The sequence below is a fragment of the Staurois parvus genome, unplaced genomic scaffold, assembly GCF_062004578.1.
Source record: "Staurois parvus isolate SC_StPar_1 unplaced genomic scaffold, SC_StPar_1.0 ptg000553l, whole genome shotgun sequence".
NCBI classification, from domain to species: Eukaryota; Metazoa; Chordata; class Amphibia; order Anura; family Ranidae; genus Staurois; species Staurois parvus.
Window position 1 is genome coordinate 105,184 of NW_028318349.1, and position 22,916 is coordinate 128,099.

The following is a 22,916-nucleotide window of genomic DNA, read 5'->3' on the forward strand; positions in this document are numbered from 1 at the left end:
ATAGAGTAAGGAATGAATAGAATCCTGGAAATAAAGTGAAGGGAAATCCAAAATTTCAGAACAAGTGGTAAGAGCAAAATATTCCAGTAGGGACACCTGTTTCAGGGACATCTCGTTAAGAGGGGAATTCCCCTCACTTTTGGAGTTCTCCTTTATGCTTCCGGGACAGGAAGTCAACAGAAATTTCCCCAATTAGTACTTCAAAACATAAACTTTAGGGGGTGTAACCCTTACCCACGCATGCATGCAGGGATACAATGAGAGAGGAAAATCATTACAGCGGAAAGTAGAATGAGTATGCATTGAAAGAGATCATATGAGAAGATTTGTCTCCCAGCAGGGCAATGGATCCAAATATAGTGGGAGATTTACCAAAACTGAAGCACTCCCCCACTGAGCAAGCAGATCCACTAAACGGGTCCACCCTGTCTGAAAGGACCCTTATTGCCGGGGATGAGCAAATCCTATCGCCCGAAGCCCAGGACATGCAGTTCCAGGAGCCGGGTAGATGTTGTTGTTTTTTTGTTTTTTTTTTTATTTAGCCCAGGCGGGAAGCAACAGTTGTTACTTATTTTTTTGCTCCTTAACCTAGCAGTATTCCATATGACCACACAACGTCGTGGATGGGTGGGAACAGGAACACTCCAGAGACTTGCTTTGGCTCCATACAATGGACCGGGCGGACTGTGGCCGGACAAGGGGAGGGATGAAGGTGTTGCTGTCTAGCTAGTTTCCTGGGCTCTGGTTAGCCCCCTTTAGCCGGTATGTTCGATGCCGGAAAAACAGCCAATCTATAGCATTTGAAGATTTTTGAATTACAGTGCAGCTAAACCAAAAAACAGGAAATATTATTGCAGCTGATCAGTTCCTAGACGAAGTGGCTGCATTCGTTTTCTTTTTCAGGCTTTGTGTTCTTTTATTTTGATCTTGTGATCCTACTTCCTGTTCCCTTTTTCCTTGGAGGGAACTATGTTTGTCACCCAGGCTGGACTTCAGACATATCTGCTTTTATTCTTCTCCATTATTAGTTTGCTGAAGAAATATATAATTGTTAGTCCTTTAAGTTCTTGGCTTGAAAGAAGAAAACGAATGTCTCCACCACGTCTAGAGACTGGTAAACTGCAATATATTACATTATTGTACTTGAGTAAGCAAATAATTATTCAAGGGCTGCTTCTTATAACAAACTCTTTTCTAATTTTCTCTTGCCAGCTTCCAGAGGCCTTTATTAGTTCTTGTGGACAGGAACATAGACCTCGCTACCACTCTTCACCACACATGGACATACCAGGCACTGGTCCATGATGTCCTGGTGAGCATTTACACTTAAAATCCTACAATATTATTTTCATCAATAGTACTTGTAAAATGGATAATATTGAATAAAAATAATAAATTAATGGTCTTTTTCAAAACAACACACATTAAGACGTGCATTAAATGCAACTAAGCAGAAGGCTAGTGTGTATGGCCAAAAAATACTTTAAAAAATGCATCTTACCTTAACAGAAGCTCATTAAAATGCAACTTCTGGTAATAAATAAAAATGTGTAAACAGGCAGAATTTTTTATGCAGAAGAGACGTTCTTTGTCTCTTCTGCATTAAAATTACCTACTTGCCTGCCTGCCCCTGCACAGTGAGTTGCGCATGGACATTTCACTGTTGAAATTTGGCATTGCCGAAGCCGATAAAACTCCCACACATGTGCAGGAGTGATGTCATCTCCACCCAGCCAATGATAGCCGATGACATTTGATACCCAGAAGATGGCTGCTCTAAGATGTAAGTGACCGGAGGGAAGGTCCAAGACATCGTATCACTGGAGCCAAGGTGAGTATAGTTCCACTTTTAAATATTGCCAACTGAAAAACCATTTACTGTATGGCACCTTCTTTTCATTTTTTTTAACTATTTTAGAATTTGTCGTAGTTTTTTTTTTTTTTTTGTCTTTCACTTTTACCATATATTTTCAAATTCTTTTGGTAAGACATTGCTGACAATGTGGCCTTTTTTCAAAGCTATACAAAGTACCCCCTTTGGAACCTAACGAAGAAGCCAAAGAGACATATTGTTCTAATTTGTGAGATGGAATATCTGTCATTTTAGCTTCTACATTTTTATTTGTTGCAAATCACTGTAAAATTACATTGATATTCTGCCTCGACATGCTAGCCCAGCTATCCAGTATGTGTGGTTTAAACATGTATACAGTATGTTCCCTTGAACACCTCTGTGTTATTTTATAATGTTATGCGTGTTTCATTCTAGCTTATATTGCATGTCTCTAAAAGGAGATGTATAGCCAAAGCTATTCTGGCTTTATTTCTCTGGTAAGCAGCCGACAGCAGACTAAAGCCCATTCTTGGTTTTTGGAACCTGTCCTATAACTTCAGTTTCTGAGGCTGGTCATGCACACAGACAGATCTGTAATCAGTAAGAGTAACAGTGGTAAGACATCTTCCTTCAGATTATCAAATGATGTTACTTTGTGACAAGTCAAATTTAGAGTAACAGCAACACATGCCTCCAGGTGAATGGGGTTGAACTACAACCACCCCGCAATTGTGTGCGCATTGCACGCAGTTGTGGTGTGGTGATTGATGCTGCTTTTTACGGGGTTAAACCAGGTGGTGAGGAGGCAACATGTTGCCTCTTTACCACCTGTCAAATGCCTTTGAAAAGCGATCTGAGCTTCCTTGCTGCTATTACAAACAAGTCCTTAAAAAAGCAGTTCTGAAAGGACAGGAATAGGGGGTCAAGATTAAAAGTAAAATACACACACACACACCACTCCCCTTTGCTTTTTTTTTACATTCTTTTTGACAACCATGAGTGCTATGTCCTCCAGATTGAGGGGGGGGACCTTCTGGCTTGTTATCAGCACTCCGTTGAAAAGCCTGCACCTTTGATGGTATAGGGGTACAATAGTGCATTTGGAATGGGCAGCTTGCACATCTGGAAAGGCACCATCACTGATGAACGATATATCCAGGTTTTAGAGCAGCATATACTCCCATCCACACAACATCTTTTTCAGGGAAGGCCTTGCATATTTTAGCAGGCCAAACTGCATACTGCATAAAGGACAACAACATGCCTTTGTAGTAGAAGAGTCTGGGTGCTTAACTGGCCTGCCTGCAGACCTGACCTTTCGCCAGTTGGAAATATTTGGTGCATCTTGAAATGAAAAATGCGACAAAGAAGACCCAGGACTGTAGAGCAGATAGAATCCCATATCTGGCAAGAAGAGCATAACATTCATCTCAAATAACTTCAGCAACTGGTCTACTCAGTTCAAGACGTTTTTATAGAGTGTTGTTAAAAGAGGAGGGGATGCTACACCATGGAAAACATAGCCCTGTCCCAACTTTTTTGAAAGTTGTTGCCTTTTGCCCTTAATTTTAAAAGTATTATTTTGTTTTCTTAAAATGCTACATTTTCACAGATTAAACATTTGATATGTTTTCTGTTTTTTATTGTGAATAAACTATGGGTTTATGAGATTTGCAAATCAGTGCATTCTGTTTTTTCATAAATTTGGCACAGCATCCCAACTTTTTGGGCTGTATATCGATTTTTCTTGTACAAAACAAGCCTCAGCAAGGATATTTTAACCCCTATGCCGCCATCTGCCAAATATATGTGGCCTCTCTGAAGTGGGTCTTCTTTCATGGGGATGCATATATGCGTGCATGTGTTTTTGCACAGTGTTCTTCCAGCATAGAGACCGGGCTCTCACTAACAATGGGAAAGCAGGAGACCCTGTTCCCTATCGCCTGTGTGCTGTGATAGCCTCTGATCCGCTATCTCAGTGACCAGTCATTGTAAAGCTTGTCCCTGTGTTCTTTTCTCTTAGTCTAGGTTCGCACATAAGCATTTTGCGGTGCATTTTGCAGAAACTCATTACAGTCCATTTAACATGATTTCCTATGGGACACATTCACATCTCTGTGTTTTCACCCAGTGCGTTTTTCGGAAAGGGTCAGGGACTTTTTTAAATGCAAAAGTTGCAATAGACTTAAATGGAGACGCTGCAGAAATGCATGTAATGCGCTTTGCATTTTAATCGACCCAGCAACAAGTTGGCAAAAAGCATCAAAAACACGTAAAAAAAAAAAAAGCATCAAATACGCATGTTCTAAAATGCACCACAAAATGTACTGCAGAAACAGATCAAATGCAAACTGCGTAGTTGTGAACCTAGCCTTATGAATGGAGAGAAATATACCATGTATCATTTACTCCCTGCCAGAGGAGAAAAATGTAAACAAACCAAAGTGTGTAAATAAAAAAAAAAAGCTAGATCAGGGTTTGATCCAGATCAATGTTGGGGGTTAGGGTCAGGGTGACTGTATTTTAGTTAGGATGGAAAAAAAAAATTAATTTGTGTCAGTGTGTTTTAGGTAATATTAAAAAGCGAAGTGATCACAATTTTTTCTGGACCCTTCTACTGGTACAACCCAAGAATATACACATACTGTATGTGGTATCACTATGATCGCTCTACCCCAATTTATCAGACTATCGCCTACTCTGCTCACTTTTAGGCGATCTCTGAAAACCTATCTCTTCAGGGAAGCCTATCCTGCCCTCAGCTAATAATGGAATCTTCCACTTTTCCAACCAGTCCATCCCACACAGTTACTACCTTTTGTACTACTAGCCCCTCCCTCCTAGATTGTAAGCTCCAAGGAGCAGGGCCCTCACATCCCTCTTGTATTGAACTGTATTGTTGTTATATTGTCTCCCGTTATATTGTAAAGCGCTGAGCAAACTGTTGGCGCTATATAAATCCTGTATAATAATATTAATAATAATAATAATGATCGGCAGGAGCAGGAGAATTTATTTTGGGTTGTTCTTTGGAGGTAGATTATAATAATAGACTGAAAAATAGTTTATTCCCTGTGGCTGTTAAAGCATTGAACAGCTAATCATTAGACAATATTGCATTACTGTATATTTTACTCACCATTGCATTACTGAATATTTCATCCATTAATGCACTACTCATTGCACAGATTATGGTAATACTCGATATTCCATACCCCGATTTTTGTTATATTGTTATTTATTGTAAATGGGCCATTTATGCACTTCTGGCTGGATGCTAACTGCATTTCATTGGCTCTGTACATGTACTTTGCACAATGACAATAAAATTTAATCTAATCTAGAAAGAAATATACAGCTAAATTATTTAAGATACTAAAAACAAAACCGGAGATATCCATTACTTTTCACCACCAAATGAAAACCCAATTTGTCCTGAAAAAAAAATATAATGCACCTGGATATACTCAGTAGTTGTGATGATATGTACAGTTTTACTAACACGTGTCAAAGTTGCAATACTGGGTTCAAGTGTTAGGATTTGTTTTACCCTCATCATAAAGGGGTTACTATTATAACCAGAATACAACTTCACGTAATAAAAAGATATTTTCCCTTCCCTTGGCAAACCACACCCATAAATCATATATAATTTTCTTTAAAATCTGCTGCAGCTCTGCACAGAAACCAATCCGCTTCCAGGGTTTTTTTTGTCAAAGCTTAATTGAACAAGCTGAAGTTTGAAGTTGATTGGCTACCATACACAGCTCCACCAGATTTTGCACTCTCCAATTTTAGTAAATCAACCCCATGTGTTTCATAGATTCCTAGACCACTTCACCAAGTGTCTGTGAAAGCAATACATAAATTATATATACACTGTTTTTCATAATACCGCAGTCAACTTAGACCTATAAAATTTGAATAAATCATGTACTTAGATAGTATATTGGTAGAACCGAGCGATGGACCAAAAATTGGAGACATCCACTTCACCAAGCCATCCCCCTGGGAGGAGAGAAATTAGTTGACAACTGCAGAGTTGACAAAACTGAGGGGGTCTCGATATTAAGCCTTCCATTGTGAGGAAGCACAAAAGTGCTTTGAAGTATAAAGTCAATATAACATGTTCGTTCCCTACTTTGAAGAGTTGTGGAATACATTCAGCGAAGGGGGAAAAAATCATAGGGTTGTCTAAAACAGACAGTTGAGACGTTCTTCCTGTCCCCAACCTTAATAGTGTGAGAACCTTTAAATTAGATGTAGAAAAGGTACATAATTTGCACCTGTAGCAATACAGTTAGTGACCATGCTGACCTTGGAGAGTTGCTGAGTAGTTTAATGTACTTCGGTTATCATACTTTCCTGTGCATCATGGGTGCTGAGGCATGTATGACTGTAGTGCCATTCCATATAACATTCATGGTAAATACTGATAGCACTGCAAGTACTGTGAATTCCCTCATCGGGATCTCTCCAGCAACCACACACTGGAACACTTGTAGTCTGTAGACTGTGGAAGTGTGGATCTTTGACATGTATGGGACAGGGAGGTACAGTCTGATCAGACCTGGAAGATCGCTGTGCAGGCATCGAGAAGTGGAATGGGTTGTAGGACTGAGTAAAATGATCAAACATGCCTGCTTTACCTTATATCAGACGTTTGCTGGTTGTTAACTGTTAATATTCTGTGTGCGTTAACAATCAATTATTAAGATGACTAAAAACGCAAAAATAAAATCTTAAATGTGCGTATTTTACCAATAAAAATTATTTCCTAAAAGTTTAATATTTTAAGTTCACATTAGTTAGGTTTTGGGGCTTAAGCAGTAAAATTTAGCAGGGATATTCAAAAGCCTAAAGAAAACTTTTGTGAAATGGCCACCCAGGTGGTACCATTTTTTGCTGAAATGATTAATTGTCTGCTGAAGAGACTGTGTTGCACAATCATATCAGTGTCTTACAGAACATTCTTAGCTGTGATCTGGGAATGAAATGTGATATCAAATTTGACATCCAACTTTGAAGAATTAGATCCCCATTCATATTTTATCTAAGCGCTCTTTACTACATAGGAAGGAAATGAAGGGACAGCAGCAGGTTAAATCATTCATCCGCTTATTTCTTTCTGTATGGACATTCAGCATCTATGCTTTCATCTTGTAAGCTGTCATGCAGATGCTGGCTGTTGAAAGAAACACTTGACTTTTGTTTAAAAGTATCCTAATGATGGTGTCGCTTTTAAATACATCTATTAGACTTACCATTACTGCCTGTGGTGAATGGAATCTTCACTTTCTTCCACAATTACTGCTGGAGCTGGGATCTTCAGTATGTGATACTTTTTGGTTTGTCGAATGCCTGTATCTGCCCACTGTTTTTTACTCTCATCCTCTACCCCTTTCAACTACATCACTGGTGTGTTCCTTCAGGCAAGTGTTGAATGCTTAAGATCAGGACCTCTGATCTCTCTTGTACCTTTGCTTCTGGAAGAGTAAAGATTCCATTCCACAGAGGCAGTAGTAGTAAATATAATACATGTGTTTTGAATAAACACTTTTGTTAGGATAAAGGTATCCTAATGACAGTGTCTTTATAATGTTAGTATGAACATTGCTAATTGATGTCTTCAAAGTTTACTCTTCTCGTCCAGTTTTGGAGGTAAGATGATTTTTCCATCTCTTTTAGACAGATTTTTACAATAAGGTAGTGAAGCTGAATGATATCCAGCCTATCCTATGAGGTGATTCAAAGAGAAGAATGTGTTTCTGTTTTGTTTTTAGAAGTCATACGTGCCTACGTGGATGCGGCATCGGTCTGATGCTGCATCTGTCCCCTGCTGGCTCTAAGTCTAGGTTCGCACCTATGCGTTTTCCGTTGCATTTTGCAGAAACACACAGCAGTCCATTTAACGTGATTTTCTAGGTGACAGGTTCACATCTCTGCGTTTTCACCCGGTGCGTTTTTTGGAAAGGGTCAGGGACCTTTTTTTAAACGCAAAATGTGTTTTTGGTTCTATAGACTTCAATTGAGACACTGCAGAAGAACATGTAGTGCATTTTTAATGCATTTTGCATTTTAATCTGCCCTGTAGCAAGTTGAAAAAAAAACAACCGCAAAACACATCAAAACCGCATGGGCAAAAACGCACAGCAAAAAGCACTGCAGAAATGGATCAAACACAAACTGCATAGGTGTGAACCTAGCCTAAGATTGAGAACTGAGCGATCAAAGACCACTGATCGCTCAGTTCTTAGTGCTCTGTGAGCAGAAAGCTGGTGACTGTCAGTCACCGCTGTCTGCTCTAACCAAGCTGTCTGCTTCTCCCTTAATAACTGGCTTTAATTAAAAAGAATGGGTGATCTATTTTTTATAGTGATTTTCACAACAGCATAGTAATCTAACTGGCTTTGAAGGGACCAAAATATATTTTTTTTTCTCTTGTGAAGCCATAATTACCCTGGGGGTTTGCTGTGCCTTGCTTTGGATCACATGTGCTGAAGTTTGTAAGAGGGTAAATTAAAGTGGTTCTAACGGGTGTTTTTTACGTTAATGCATTCCCTGCATTAAAGTAAAAACACCCACTATTCCCCCCCCATCCTCCTAAACACCTGAGTCTGTCAGAGATCCAGCGCTGTGCCTGGATGCAGTCTTCTCTCCTCTCCCCTTTTTTCCTCTTCTCACAGAGACTTGGGCATCAGCAGGAGCCATTGGAGAAGGGATCGGGCTGGGGCGAAGCTTGGGAGTGAGTAGATTTCCATCTCCATGATTTGGCTCTGAGGGGCGGAGTGAAACATATTGGGGGCGTGGCCTGGTTGTAGCCCAGGTTGAGGTTACCACATAGCACACTACAGCGAGTCTGTCTTGGTGTGTGGCTTACGGGACATTCATCTTATTTTACACTGACGTTTGATGCTGGGAGGAGCTCCTCTCTCAGCCAGCAATCACAGCGGTGGACATAGGATTAGCACTCCTTCTAAGCCTGAGTGGCTCACACTATTTTTTTTTTATTTAGCTTGCTATGGGGGCACACAGAGAAGAGGGGTAACCTAGAGCTCCAGTGGGGGACCCCAGAAGAAGAGATTAGAGGCTGCTGAGTTGAGCATAAATATGTTTATTATTTTAATTTAAAAAAATCTAGACTTTACAGTCACTGTAATGAATGTCACTATCACTTATATCACTTTTTTGTTTTCTCTGTAATAGATGTTGGCTGTTCATCAGTCTTTGCTCCCTGCTTTCTTTGCCCAGTACATGATTTTTTTGTACATTAGCGGCACACTGGAAAGAATTTGCAGTCTACTTTCCCTTCTCTGGGAGGCAAGTTGGTTGCGTGTAATTCCCCCCCCAATGCTGGCACCTTCAACTGCACTAGGGATGCAGAAGAACCTAATGCATCCCAACGTCAGGCACTGGTGCACTTGCTTCTTGTTTTGAGTCTCCTCCCAATCCCCTACTTACAGTATATTTCCCCTGAACTAATGTGAGCTTAGCTTTGTCCTTATACAGGCACATTTTATGTCTGTTTCTTTATTTTCTAGGCTTGGCTCTTTTATCCATTATTTTTTATATTTGGAGACCAACAGAATCCCTATCTGTACAGCTATTTTGCAGGTGTGACTTTTCAAACATTTCTTTTACTAATAAGCATGCATATTATTAAGGGCTCATTTACACTTGCTTCAGCTTTAACACACGTTAAAGCGTCTGTCTCTTCAAGATGCTTTTTTAATGTGTTTTTGGATGCTTTGGTGATGCTTTAATGAAGCTTGGCAAATGCTATATGTATGTGTGTTGATTTTTGATTTGTTTTAAAGGGGCCCAGTAGAACCCCAGCACAGTAGTACCCCAACTCAACAGATCTCCAGTTCATTGGTACCCTCATTCAACAGTTCCCTATTTTATTAGTACTCTCGTTCAGCAGATCCCCTGCTCAGTAGTACCCCCCAGCTCTGCTGATGCCCACTCAGTAGTACCCCCAGCTCTGCTGATGCCCCACTCAGTAGTACCCCCAGCTCTGCTGATGCCCCACTCAGTAGTACCCCCAGCTCGGCTGATGCCCCACTCAGTAGTACCCCCAGCTCTGCTGATGCCCCACTCAGTAGTACCCCCAGCTCTGCTGATGCCCCACTTAGTAGTACCCCCAGCTCTGCTGATGCCCCACTCAGTAGTACCCCCAGCTTTGCGGATCCCCTGCTTAGCAGTAACCTCCAACTTTGCTGGTCCCCTACTCATCTTCCTGTTGCTGCACCTCAAATGTGACATCTGCACCAGACACTTCCAGAATGTATACACATGAACCGGAAGTGATGATGTTCCTGTTCGCTTCTTGTTTTCCCAGTGCATCCTGGGATATCTAATACCTGCAAAAACAAATCGAAGCTAAAGCTGAATAAAATCCTCTCAAAAGCTGCAGGTGCTGTAAGCAAGCTTTGTCATAGACTTCTTTGGAGATGCCTTAAAGCCCCAACTAAGCGACATTTTAATAATTTTTGAAGCAAAGCAAACACAACGTGTGAACAAGACTGTAAGCTAACCATTTTATTTAATGAAATTTGCTTAGATTGTCATTCAGTGTGCTTTAAAAAAGAGTGTCCAGTGCCACATTTTGAATCAAGTGTATATGTTGTAAATGTCAATATACTGTAGTTTTATGTGCTGTATTTTGTTAGGACCCTCAGGGTTCACAGCTACAGTCATACATCTTCCACTAGGGGTCGCTATCTGTCTTGTCTTGAAATGAACAAAGTTCAGAACTATGTTGAAAAATAACGACATGATAATTGTAACCTTTTGCAGGATGCTGTGGCAAGAATATATGGAGTATATTATCATTTTTTAGGAATTGTACAGGAACAGGAAGGGTATGATATCAAAAAATGCCTTTAGGGATGTGGTATTGTTAAAGCTGATACTGATAAATATTTCTTGTATGCTCAGATGTTGTAAGACAAATGATTAGTGATTAAACTTTTAAGATTTTATTTTTGAGAGCGATCTTTAATGGTTTGAATTGTTTGCTTTTGTAATGGTTTTTTTTTTGCATGGCAAACATTATTTTATAGCCCACATTATTTTAGTTGTTGGCAACATTTAAGTAGTTAAGGCCAAACGGTCTTCGTCTTGTATAACAGTAGTGCGTACAACTTTACAGTGAAAGTATTTGCAATGTTTTTAGTAGCTTTGTTGAAGGCTTTACAGCAGTGTGTGAAAAGTTGAAATAGTGCAGAAGTTTATTGCAGGTCTGCTGCTGTGTGCTAGCAATTTGTTAAATATTTCACTTGTATTAAGATCTGATTTTAATATTTCCAAGTAGGAGTCAAAGGTCAGAAATAAAGCTGATTTACTGTACACACTTCTCTTACACATAGCGAAGCCTGAACAAGTTACATTTTACTTTAATAGCAGAACTGCAGTCACACAGCTAAATGCAAAAAAAAAAATATATATATATATAAATAATATATATATATATATATATATATATATATATATATGCACTCATTTTTACTATTCTGTAGCTTCTTGTGTCACCTTCCTACTCAGTGCTTTAATAAATAATATTGTGATACTGCTGAGGTGCTGCTTGTGATATCTTCTATTTTTTAAATTCAAGTCATTGTTTTTTTTTAATGTTCAGTAAATAGGTAGTCCACAAAAAAACATTTTTTAAAAATGCAGCATTGGCTGCAATACTCGCCTCCCCTCAGCAATTTCCCCTGTGGATTCAACCTCTCTGCGATTCAGGACCAGTCCTCTTCCAAGTTGAATGACACCCATCATCATTCAAACTACTTCCTTTGAATGTAGTGCTTTATGGACCCGCTCTCCTGGCGGGGTCTCATCTTATTGCCCCACACTTACAGTATAATGATGCAGGGAAAGGTGCTAACGTCATCACATTGGTGGTGTTCCCTGCATTGAGGACCATCTAACATTGGAGAAGAGGAATAAGACCCTGCATTTCACATGCTCAAAGACTTATGAAAAAAGGCAAGTATAAAAATAAAGTGTGTAGGGGTGCATGGAATTGAGCTTTAAACTATCCAAATACCTCCTGTCACCAATCTTTTAGAGTTTTTAGGATTGACAGCTTTATTGAATACAATTGAGCCTGACAGGCTCATATTGCCGAATCCTCTACTCCAAGTTTGATGTCTGGTGTGCAAGAGAATGTGGGGAGGTAGAAAGACCATCTTCAAAAACTTTTAACACAGTGAGGTTGATTTAAAAAAACAATGGAGAGTGCAGAGTGCAAAATTATTTGCAGCTGTGCATGGTAGCCAATCAGCTTCTAGCTTCAGGTTATTCAATAAAGCTTTGACAACAAAGCCTAGAAGCTGATTGGTTTCTATTAAGGATTTGCCAATACCAAGTATTTTCATGAGTGCTCATGAAATGCTCCCGATACCCGAAACCGATGCTTTGTGGTGTGAATTGTGTCAAAATGTATGGACGCAACTTGCACCGCAAAGAATAGCATGTGATTTGATCAGGAATGCGATTCCTGTCCAAATCGCATGCTGTTTCCCCACTGCTCTTGTGTGAACCCAGGCTTGTCATAGCATAGCATAGTTCACACAGGAGTAGTGTGGGAAACCTTCCTGCACCGATCCCATGCTAAGCGGAAAGTGGGAGAGAAGGGCATGTGGGGATGTATACCTTGGTGTTGGCCATCAGGCAAAGGAAGGAGGCAGAATAAGCGTCAATGCTCCAGATTCTCAACTGTAGAACTTGGTCTGTGATTTCACACAGTTTTTCCTCACTTCCACTTGCCACATGAGGTTGCAAGGAGAAGGGAGAAAGCTGTGGGGATTTCATATCCCTGCGGTTTTCTCTCCTCTCCTTGCAACCGCATCAGGCAAGATGCTGACCAGTCAGAAGCCGTCTAGCTCATATTGCCATCCCTGCAAGGGGAGGAGAGAGAGCCACAGGAATTTCAAATCCCCACGGCTTTCTGTCCTCTCCTTGCAACCGCATGCGGCAAGTGACAAAGGAAGATTTATAATGTTTCCTCTACTGTACTCTTGGAAGTTCACTGTTCTATGGGACTTGCTAGTGGCTATCTGAATTGTTAGAGTAAAAGAAATCACACAAGTACACAGACTGGATGGACCTGTGTCTTTTCAGCCTTATAAACTCTATCACTAATCTGTTATGTTCACAAAGACAAAATGGAAAATATGGTACAGAGTTAAAGTACCACATCCTCAAGTATGCAAGAATATTTAGGAAAGTAAGGCCAAATATTTGAGGTACCTAAATGCTACTAAAAAGATAACGGCACATTTTTATTTTTCACAGAAAGATTAACATTGCATAACTTCATATACATTAAAAATAAATTATCAAAAAGTGTATTCTTCTGTGTAACTCCGATTCCCATATAAATTACCCCACATACCACTGACCAGCTGTATAAGAATATTGGACTTGGCGTGCCACAAACACAGCCGTGTTGCGCAATAATGTATATCTGTGTAGAGTGCTAATTATACCGTGGGATGGGGAGCACTCAATTGGGTTTATTGAAAATAAAAAATTTTATGGGTACAATGTTGCATGACACAATTGTCATTGAAAGTGCGACAATGCTAAAAGCTGAAAATTGTCTTGGGCAGGAAGGGAGTAATAGTGCCCGGTATTGAAGGTGTTAAACAGCCTTTTTTTTTGCTGATGGTATCTCTGATGTCTTGTGATGTGGTCCTGGCAAATATGCAATGACGTCGATTTACTAAACCTGGAAAGTGCAAAATCTGGTGCAGCTCTGCATAGAAACCAGTCTGCTTCCAGGGTTTTTTTTTTGTCAAAGCTTAAAGATTAAGTTCACCTTTTAGACAAAAATAATAAATGCACATTTTTTTTGCAGGTAGAAAAATGTGCATTTATTATTTTTGTCTACAGGATAGCCTGCCTGTAAAGCATTGCACCAGCGATCAGTAGATTGCTGATGCCATGCAGACCTCTCAGAATATCTCCTTGCCGTGCCGTATGTACGAGCAAGCAAATATTATGACAGTAAGTTTCAATGAACAGTTTCAATGAACAGTAAGTTTCATTCACGGACTTTGGCTGTCAGCTTGTAGTTTTCAATGAACTACCAAAGCGCAGTGGTAGTTCATTGAAAACTACAAGCAGACAGCCGAAGTCCGTGAATGAGTGACTCTGCCATGTGGGTGGACACCTGCACGGCGGTGCTGTTTTCAAATTTGACAGACTTCTCCCCATACCATCTGTCAGAGGGAGGGGGGGTGGCGGCTGCAGCTATGGAAACACATTACATGTTTCACCCTAAAAACAGGTGGAATATGTAACATGTTCCCAAAGGTGAACTTATCCTTTACCTGAGCAAGATGAAGTTAGAAGCTGATCGGGCCGCATTTTGCAAGGGCATGAGAGCCCATTTATTTGAATGGACTCCCATGACACGCAGGGAAAGAAGTCCCTGCACTTCTTCTGAAAACGCAGCCCGCACGGGAACCTCGGTTCCCAGTACTGTTGCGTTTACCAGTGTGGGCGGCGTGCCTTTAGAACTAATAGCACCCGCCCGCAGGTCCGCATTTCTCTGTGCAGGTAGTGCAGCTGCACGAATTTTCGTGCGGATCTGCAGCGGCACCACCTGCACAGATGTGAACCTAGGGTAAATCGACCCCAATGTGTTTCTCGAACATTGCTGGGAATGCTTCATCAGGAGAATATTTTAGGTATATCTAGTAGCATGAAACAGAAAGTTGTAATTATAAATGGATATTGTTAGGGGTGCACCGCAATTAAAATTCTGGTACCGAAACTGAAAATTCAGAATGCACTTGACTGAACACCAAAACTGAAATGGGCTGTTTTTAAAAATTAATATATATTTTTGGAAAAAAAATACACTTTAATGATTACAAAAAAAAAAAATCAACCATATATAGCCAATTTCTTGTAAAATATGAAAGAGGATGTTACAATGAGTAAATAGATACCCAACATGTCATGCTTTAAAATTGTGCACACTAGTAGAATGGCGTCAAAATATGGTACTTAAAAATCTCCATGGGTAACACTACACTGCTAATCTGTAGATATGTTTAAAGTTACAGAGGAGTTCTAGTGCTAGAATTATTGCTTTTGCTCTGAAGTTCGTGGCGATATTTCACGTGTGATTGAACACCGTTTACTTTGTGGGCGTGGCCTACGTATGTGTTCACCACTACGTGCGAGGATGGGGGCACTTTGAACTTTTTTTTAATTCATTTAATTTTTTTTTTTTTTTTTACACTGTTACTTTAAAAAAAAAATGGAATCACTTTTATTCCTATCACAAGGAATGCATGCATCCCTTGTGCTAGAAATAATTAGTGACAGGTCCTCTTTATGGAGAGATGTGGGGTCAATAAGACCCCACATCTCTCCTCTACAATGTAAAGCATTAGATCAAAAAGAGCATTGATCTAGTGCTTTAAAAAAAAATGGCCTTGTTTACAAGGCGACGGAACCGGAAGTGATATCGCTCCGGTCCTCCAAGGGCATAGAGATGAGTGGCGGCTATCTTTCCTTCACTGAACTCTATGCCCAGCACCGGAATCGTTCGGTGGTTCCTCAGGTAAGGCTGATAACTACCAAGCGGCAGCCCGATATGGCAGCAGTGGGTGGGGGGCGGCAGCGAGGGGGCGGGGTTATTGTTATTTTCGGCACCTGTATTGGTGCTTTTTTTCATATTGGCCAACTGCTGATAGGGGTGTTTTCGGCCGAAACATTTCGGCCACCCCTAGATATTGTATATACAGTACACTGTAAATATACAGGAGCATCTCAATATTTAATATAATTAGAATATCATCAAAAAGTTAATTTAATTTATTTCAGTAATTCAGTTCAAAAAGTGAAACTCGTATATTATATAGATTCTTTACACACAGACTGATATATTTCAAGCATTTCTTCCTTTTAATTTTGATTATTATGGCTTACAGCTAGTAAAAACCTTAAATTCAGTATCTCTGAAAAGTAGAATATTACATAAGACCAATAAAAAAGGATTTTTAATATGGAAATGGTGGGTTACTGAAAGGTATGTCCATATACAGTATAGTATTCACTATATACTTGGTCAGGGCTTCTTTTGCATGAATTACTGCATCAGTGCGGCATGGCAGCGATCAGCCTGTGGCACTGCTGAGGTGTTATGGAAGCCCAGGTTGCTTTAATAGTGGCCTTCAGCTGGTCTGCTTTGTTGGGTCTGGTGTCTCATCTTCCTTTTGACAATACCCTACAGATACTCTATGGGGTTTAGGTCAGGCAAGTTTGCTGGCCAATCAAGCACAGTGATACCATGGTCAATAAACCAGATATTGGTACTTTTTGCAGTGTGGGCAGATGCCATGTCCTGCTGGAAAATGAAATCAGCATCTCCATAAAGCTGGTCTGCAGAGGGAAGCATAAAGTGCTCTAGAATTTCCTGGTAGAGGTCTGTGCTGACTTTGGACTTAAAACACAGTGGACCAACACCAGCAGATGAAATGGCTCCCCAAATCATCACTGACTGTGGAAACCGCACACTAGACCTCATGCAACTTGGATTCTGTGCCTTTCCACTCTTCCTGCAGACTTCGGGACCTTCGATTTGCAAATGAAATGCAAAATTTACTTTCATCCGAAAAGAGGACTTTGGACCACTCCTTTTTCTCCTTAGCCCAGGTAAGACGCTTCTGACATTGTCTCAGGTTCAAGAGTGGATTGACACAAGGAATGTGACAGTTGTACCTTATGTCCTGGATACATGTGTGTGGAGCACTGACACCAGCCGTAGTCCATTCCTCGTGAATCTCCCCCAAATTCTTGAATGGCCTTTGCTTCACAATCCTCTCAAGGCTGCGGTTATCCCTGTTGCTTGTGCACCTTTTTCTACCACACTTTTTCCTTCCACTAATATGCTTGGATACAGCACTCTGTGAACAGCCAGCATCTTTAGCAATGACCTTTTGTGACTTACTCTCCTTGTGGAGGGTGTCAGTTATTGTCTTCCGGACAACTGTCAAGTCGGCGGTCTTCCCTGTGGTTTTGTAACCCACTGAACCAGACTGAGACCATTTAAAGGCTCAGGAAACCTTTACAGGTGTTTTGAGTTAATTAGCTGATTAGAGTGTGACACCATAAATCTGCAATATTGAACTTTTTCACAATATTTTAATTTTCTGAGATACTGAACTTTGGGTTTTCAATAGCTGTCACCCATAATCATCAAAATTAAAAGAAAGAAATGCTTGCATTATATCACTTTGTGTGTAATGAATCTATATAATATGAGTTTCACTTTTTGAATTGAATTACTAAAATAATTTAACTTTTTGATGATATTCTAATTTATTGAGATGCATCTGTATTTGAACCAACCCTGACAGAAATTGAACTCTAAAAACCTCCCACAGGAAAGCTCTTGGACAACAAAAGAGAGATGAGGCCACCAGAGCTGCTGTTTGGACTGGAATCACGAAAAAAAAGAAACATACTGTATATAACACTCCAAATTAGAAAATTAATTAAAGGCAGCCATACATAGGTAGTCTGAGTGGTTACTACCAAAGTCAAATTATTTCTAATACATTACTTTATACTCTAATTTTGGGTGTTATATATGTGACTTCTTTGAGAACCACAGTCCACATAGCGGCTCTGTTGGTTCAGTCTTTCCTTTATTGCCCCTGAGTTTACCTGTGGTAGGTTTTTATGGTTCAAATAAGACCCACTTGGTTTTAACCCCCGGTTCACATATATGCGGCCGTGCGGGCTGCGTTTAGCACGGGCACGAGAGCCCATTCATTTGAATGGACTCCCGTGCCCGTGACATGCAGAGAAGAAGTCCCTGCACTTCTTTGGAAAACGCAACCCGCATGGGAACCTCCTTTCCCAGTACGGTTGCGTTTTCCAGTACGGGCAGCGTGCCATTAGAACTAATGCCACCCGCCCTCGGGTCAGCATTTCTCTGTGTAGGTGGTGCGGCTGCACGGATTTTCGTGCGGATCCGCAGCGGCACCACCCGCACAGATGTGAACCTAGGGTAAATATACTTATATCAGATTACCTCTCCTTAGTCTTTACCTCAGTTGACAACGGCCCTTCATGACCATTAATGGGACTCGCTCTTTCCTGTTGTAGCCATTGGGACATGCTGTAACAGCCATAGCCCCGCTTTATGGACGATGGTCCATTTACCCACTAAACCTTGGGCAGTTATTTTGGATGGCCCTGTTTTATAGAGCATTGTATGCTGTAGCTAATATTTATTGTTGTCTGTCAGTTTTACCGTTTTTTATTGTACCTGTGTCATACCACTAAATAAAGAATAAAAAAAGATATATATATATATATATATATATATATACACGTAAATCTGTGAAATCCATTTAATCATTACAAGGATTTGATTCATTTTTTCCTGTTGGTTCATAATGCCTATGTATTTTATATGAGTTTTGTGGATAGATCTTGAATATTTCCCTTATGAAGCAGACCTGTTATGTCTGAGAAAGGTGTCGCATGACCCCCATCTCCATGTATAAACAACACTCTACACGGAAATATATTTTTATGCAACACGGCTTTGTTTTGTGGCAGACCTATTTCTATATATTTATACGTCTGGTCTGATATATATGGGGTAATTTGTATAGAGGTTTTAATTACACAGAACTATACTCTTTTTGATAAAATGTTTTTTATTGTATATGAGCTTTTTTTCATTTTTAATCAGTATGTGAATAATAATGTGTTTTATCTATTTAGTTGTGTTTTTGGTACCTAAGTCCAGCCTTACTTTTGATAAGGGTAAATGAAAGAGACATTTTGTGAAGTGGTTCTAAAGGCAGAAGGTTGGGTGCAGTCCCCTCCTCACCCTCGATCCAGTGATGTGCATAAGAGCAGCAGCCCTCCCCAGTATCTTTCTCTTCATTGGCTCTTACAGCAGCGGGAGCCATTGGCTCCTGCTGTCAACCACAACCAGTGAGTCAATGAGGAGAGAGTGTGTGTGGGGGGGTCGCCATAGGGCCAAGCCTAGCTACCTTCTGTGTGCGAATGGACAATGTGAGCCTGCTTGAGTGCCCTCCATAGCAAGAGGCTGGCTAATGGGGGCGCTCGGCAATGGGAAGAAGCTAGGACCACTAGACAGGTACTCAGAGAAGATGATCGGGGCTACTCTGTGCAAAACCATTGCACAGAGCAGGTAGGGATATTTTTTTTTTATTAAATTATAACCTTTACAATCACTTTAGCCATATTGGAGATATAGCTGACTAGCGTTTATATTGATCAAGCTTCTTCCCTGGAGTGGTGGGCACATATAAACAATAGTGAATGCTAGTATGCCTTGTATTGTCATGGTGATGTCATTTTTTCTTTTAGGAACTGTGGAAATGTTACGTGTAGCTCTGCCTTACCACTTAGCAGCCTTGTCAATGGAGTTGTCTGCTTGAAAGGCTCTCTGACAATTTTTCTCCATGTCAGTAGTGTAAGATTCTGTGTCTGTGTGGGTGGGTAGTATCTGTCAGAGCTCTGTATGAGTGAGTAGGGCACTATAAACTATTTGCCACTTTTGAAATGTGATAGAGGTAGACAGAGAACATACCCTCCTTTTTTGGTGTTTATTCACAGCATGTAAAGCAGTAATAGGCTGACTACTAGAGAAAAATCTTTGGGATTGAGCAAAGCACGATCCAGAAGGACCACGGGGAGAAATGGAGTGTATGCAATTCAGATAGGAAAACTTGTACAGCTCTTTTTGCTGGGGCTGTACACTTGAGTGCATGTTGCTGTAAAAGGTGCAGCTCTCCTTTACTGTGACTTTGTAAAATACTTGAAAGAAAGATACTTTATTAATAATGGTGAATATGCTGTTTTTGGAGTATGTTAGTTGCTCTGCCATCATCATTATCCCAGGTTTGTACTATATGTACCAGGATTGTGTCCAAATTCAAGACAGCAATGAAAATAAAGTTTACAGTTCCAGAGCTCTTTTGTTTGGCATAATATCCCCACTTTCTTTCTCATCTAATAGAACTTGCCACCGGTTTCAAAACTTTTACTGAAGTGTATCTAAGCCCAAAATCAAAAATGTAATATATTGCAGCTTACCAGTACTTAGATGTTGTGGTGGCGTTAGTTTTGTTTTTTTTATACTTTACTTTCACCTTGTTGTTCTAGGGTGTCCATGCCCACGTTAACTGTATCTGTTTAGGACAGGAGTAGGCAACCTGGGGCTCTCTAGCTGTTGTGGAACTACATTTCCCATGAGGCATTGCAACATTACAAAACTGACAGTTACAGCTATGACTTGCAGAGGCATGATGGAACTTGTAGTCCTGCAACAGCTGGAGAGCCGCAGGTTGCCTACCCCTGGTTTAGGAGCAACATTGTCACCTTAGGCTGCTGTCCTGATTTGGACTACAAACACATCCTTCTCCCTTCATCTCCGACATGGTGGCAGGCTGTTGTAGTTTACAGAGTTTTAAGGAGGCAAATAAAAATGTAGATTTCACTTCATCTCACAGAAAGTGACAACGACCCTGCATTTGTGGGATGATTAACAGGTATTTTCTGAATTTAATGTACTTATCCTGATAATTTAGATACAACATCTAAGTTGTGGACATTTTTGTTCTTGGGTTTAGCTGTGCTTTGACCAGTCTGCACGTTTATATTGTTTAATCCTAAACTGTTAATTAATTTGGATTTAAGTTGTGATAACAACAGGATACTACTGATCTAGTCCTTTCCGCTTTATTATTGTAGACTAATTGAGCTGACTGCTATCCTGTCTTTCATTAAATTAATAGGAGATGGGTTCTGTTACCCCCTTTTGTGAACAGTTGCAAAGACATAACTTTCACCTGTTTTAAGAGATAGCTTTGAGAAAGATAAACATGGAGGTACTGGGAAAACATCACTGCCAACACTTTCAACTAGCCAGACCTTAGACTTTCAAAACTGGAGATCTCTTATGCTCATAGTGCTACATGCTTGTGCTAGGGCTTATGGAAAAGTTATATGTTAATTATGTTTTGAAATTAATTTTCTTTTTCCAGCTATATCACAATGGTTTTAAAATGGTTTAAACTGTCTAAAAGTAAATAGCCCTCTATAACACATACAGTGGGTAAAATAAGTATTGAATATGTCACCATTTTTCTCAGTAAATATATTTCTAAAGGTGCTATTGACATTACATTTTCACCACATATCAAACTACCCATGCAACCCATACATACAAAAACAAATATGTTCAGAAATTGGGTTATGTGTAATAAAATGGAATGAAACAGGGAAAAAGTATTGAACCCATGAAGAAAGGCAGGTGCAAAAAGGCATGGAAAGCCAAGACGCCACCTGAAATCTGTCAGTAATTAGAAAGCAATCCTGCCCCTTGTCAGTGCAAATTAATATCAGCTGGTTCAGTCTCAACTGATGGCCTATAAAAAGGTGTCTCATTACCAAGGTGTCACAAAAGCAGTATCTCATGATGGTAAATGCATAGAGCTCTCTAAAGACCTTTGCAACCTCATTGTTGCAAAACATACTGATGGCATTGGTTACAGAACGATTTCTAAGTTCTTTTTTGGTGATATACTACAAAAGGACTTGCTTCTAAAAGAATGCCAGCACTACACTTTCCTCATTAGAACACTACAAGTGCATCAGCTGTTTAATAATGAAAAAGTCACTCATTCAGATTCACTATACATACAACAAGCAGCTTTTGATTCAGAGCAGAAACCTGTACGAATTTGAAACAAAGTTTGTTAAAATCCAAGCAATGTACATTAATCAACAAGAGAAGATTGTTTTCTTTTCTTTCAACAAAAGTATAGTTACCCTTTCAATATATTCTGGAGCAACCATATGATTCAGAGGCTGCATAAGAATGGAGTAGACCTGTATACAATTAAAATGTAATAATCTCAGAATAAATATGACTGTTTCTGGAAGGCTCCAGAGTTTGTTACAGAACATGTATCTAGAAGACCAAGAAGCTGTCAAAATAAGTCCTAAATACAGTTCTAGAGAAGCACTGTTGGGGTTGAATTATATTTAAAGATATCTCAAACTTTCAAATTAAACAATATACTTTCTTCCCTAGAAGGCAAAAGTGATTATACAAATAAATATATTCAAAAAGAGGAGGGGAATCTTGAACTGCATACTATGATTAAACAGTATTTAAACATTGAACAAAGGCAAATACCACAAAGTGGTGACAACATTACAAACATCCCTCCATCTTTAGCAACGCTCCATATAATATTTTTTTCTCTTTTTAATCTGCAGTGTAAAAGAAAAGGTTATGTCTCATAAGGTGTTTGCCACTCGTCACAGTGTTGCTGTAATTTCTTTATTACATTTATCCAGGCTGGATAATTTAGCTTTCTCCATATTTTCAGCACTGTGTCTAGCTGTGATTCTCATACACAGAAACAACATGTCATTTGTCCACCCGTTCTCTCTCCTTGCCCTTTCACTGAATACTTTATGTACTGTAAACCATTCACAGAATACAAAATTCTCTGTATATGGGCAAGGGGAGAAAAGGGTAGGACAAGCCACAATGCAGCTTCCATGTATGAGATGTATACATGTTTACAGATTTGTCACATGGTGGGGGAGCCACACCTAGGTCGGAGTGTCCATCCTGGACGCTGCTCCAATCTTGGTGCAGCTCAGTAACACAGAGCTCCCTTGTTGAGCATCCTGTCCAGCCACACTGGCAGTCAATCAGGCAGGTTCAGTGGGTGAGACTGTTCAGCAACTGAACATCTGCCAGTCTGCAGTGTTGAGTTTAGCTATTTGGGTGGACAGAGCCTGATGGCATTAATTCCTCATGAGGTTCACCTCCCCTTAACTTGACAGTGGGTAAAGCCTGATGGGGAAGCTGATAAATTCGTTTCTCTTCAGGTTCACTTTCCTTGTGACTGACAGTGGGCAAATTCTATAGCCACTAACAGCTATGTAATCTGTCCACTGTCAATCACAAGGAAGTTGAACCTGATGGGGAACTAGTCTCTCAAGATCACCTAGCAGACTCCATCCTCTGACAAATTTCAGCCCTGTT

The 22,916-nt window shown here is 40.0% G+C and overlaps 1 protein-coding gene across 1 annotated transcript in view; it reads left to right on the forward strand.

The window, feature by feature from the left end:
• The window catches only part of SCFD1 (sec1 family domain containing 1), a 177,437-nt gene that overhangs the window by 48,961 nt on the left and 105,560 nt on the right, over positions 1 to 22,916 (forward strand). Inside the window, exon 10 of the mRNA XM_089691176.1 lies at positions 1,213 to 1,312. Within this exon, the coding sequence (XP_089547302.1) occupies positions 1,213 to 1,312 (100 nt within the window). The remainder of the gene's footprint in view (positions 1 to 1,212; positions 1,313 to 22,916) is intronic.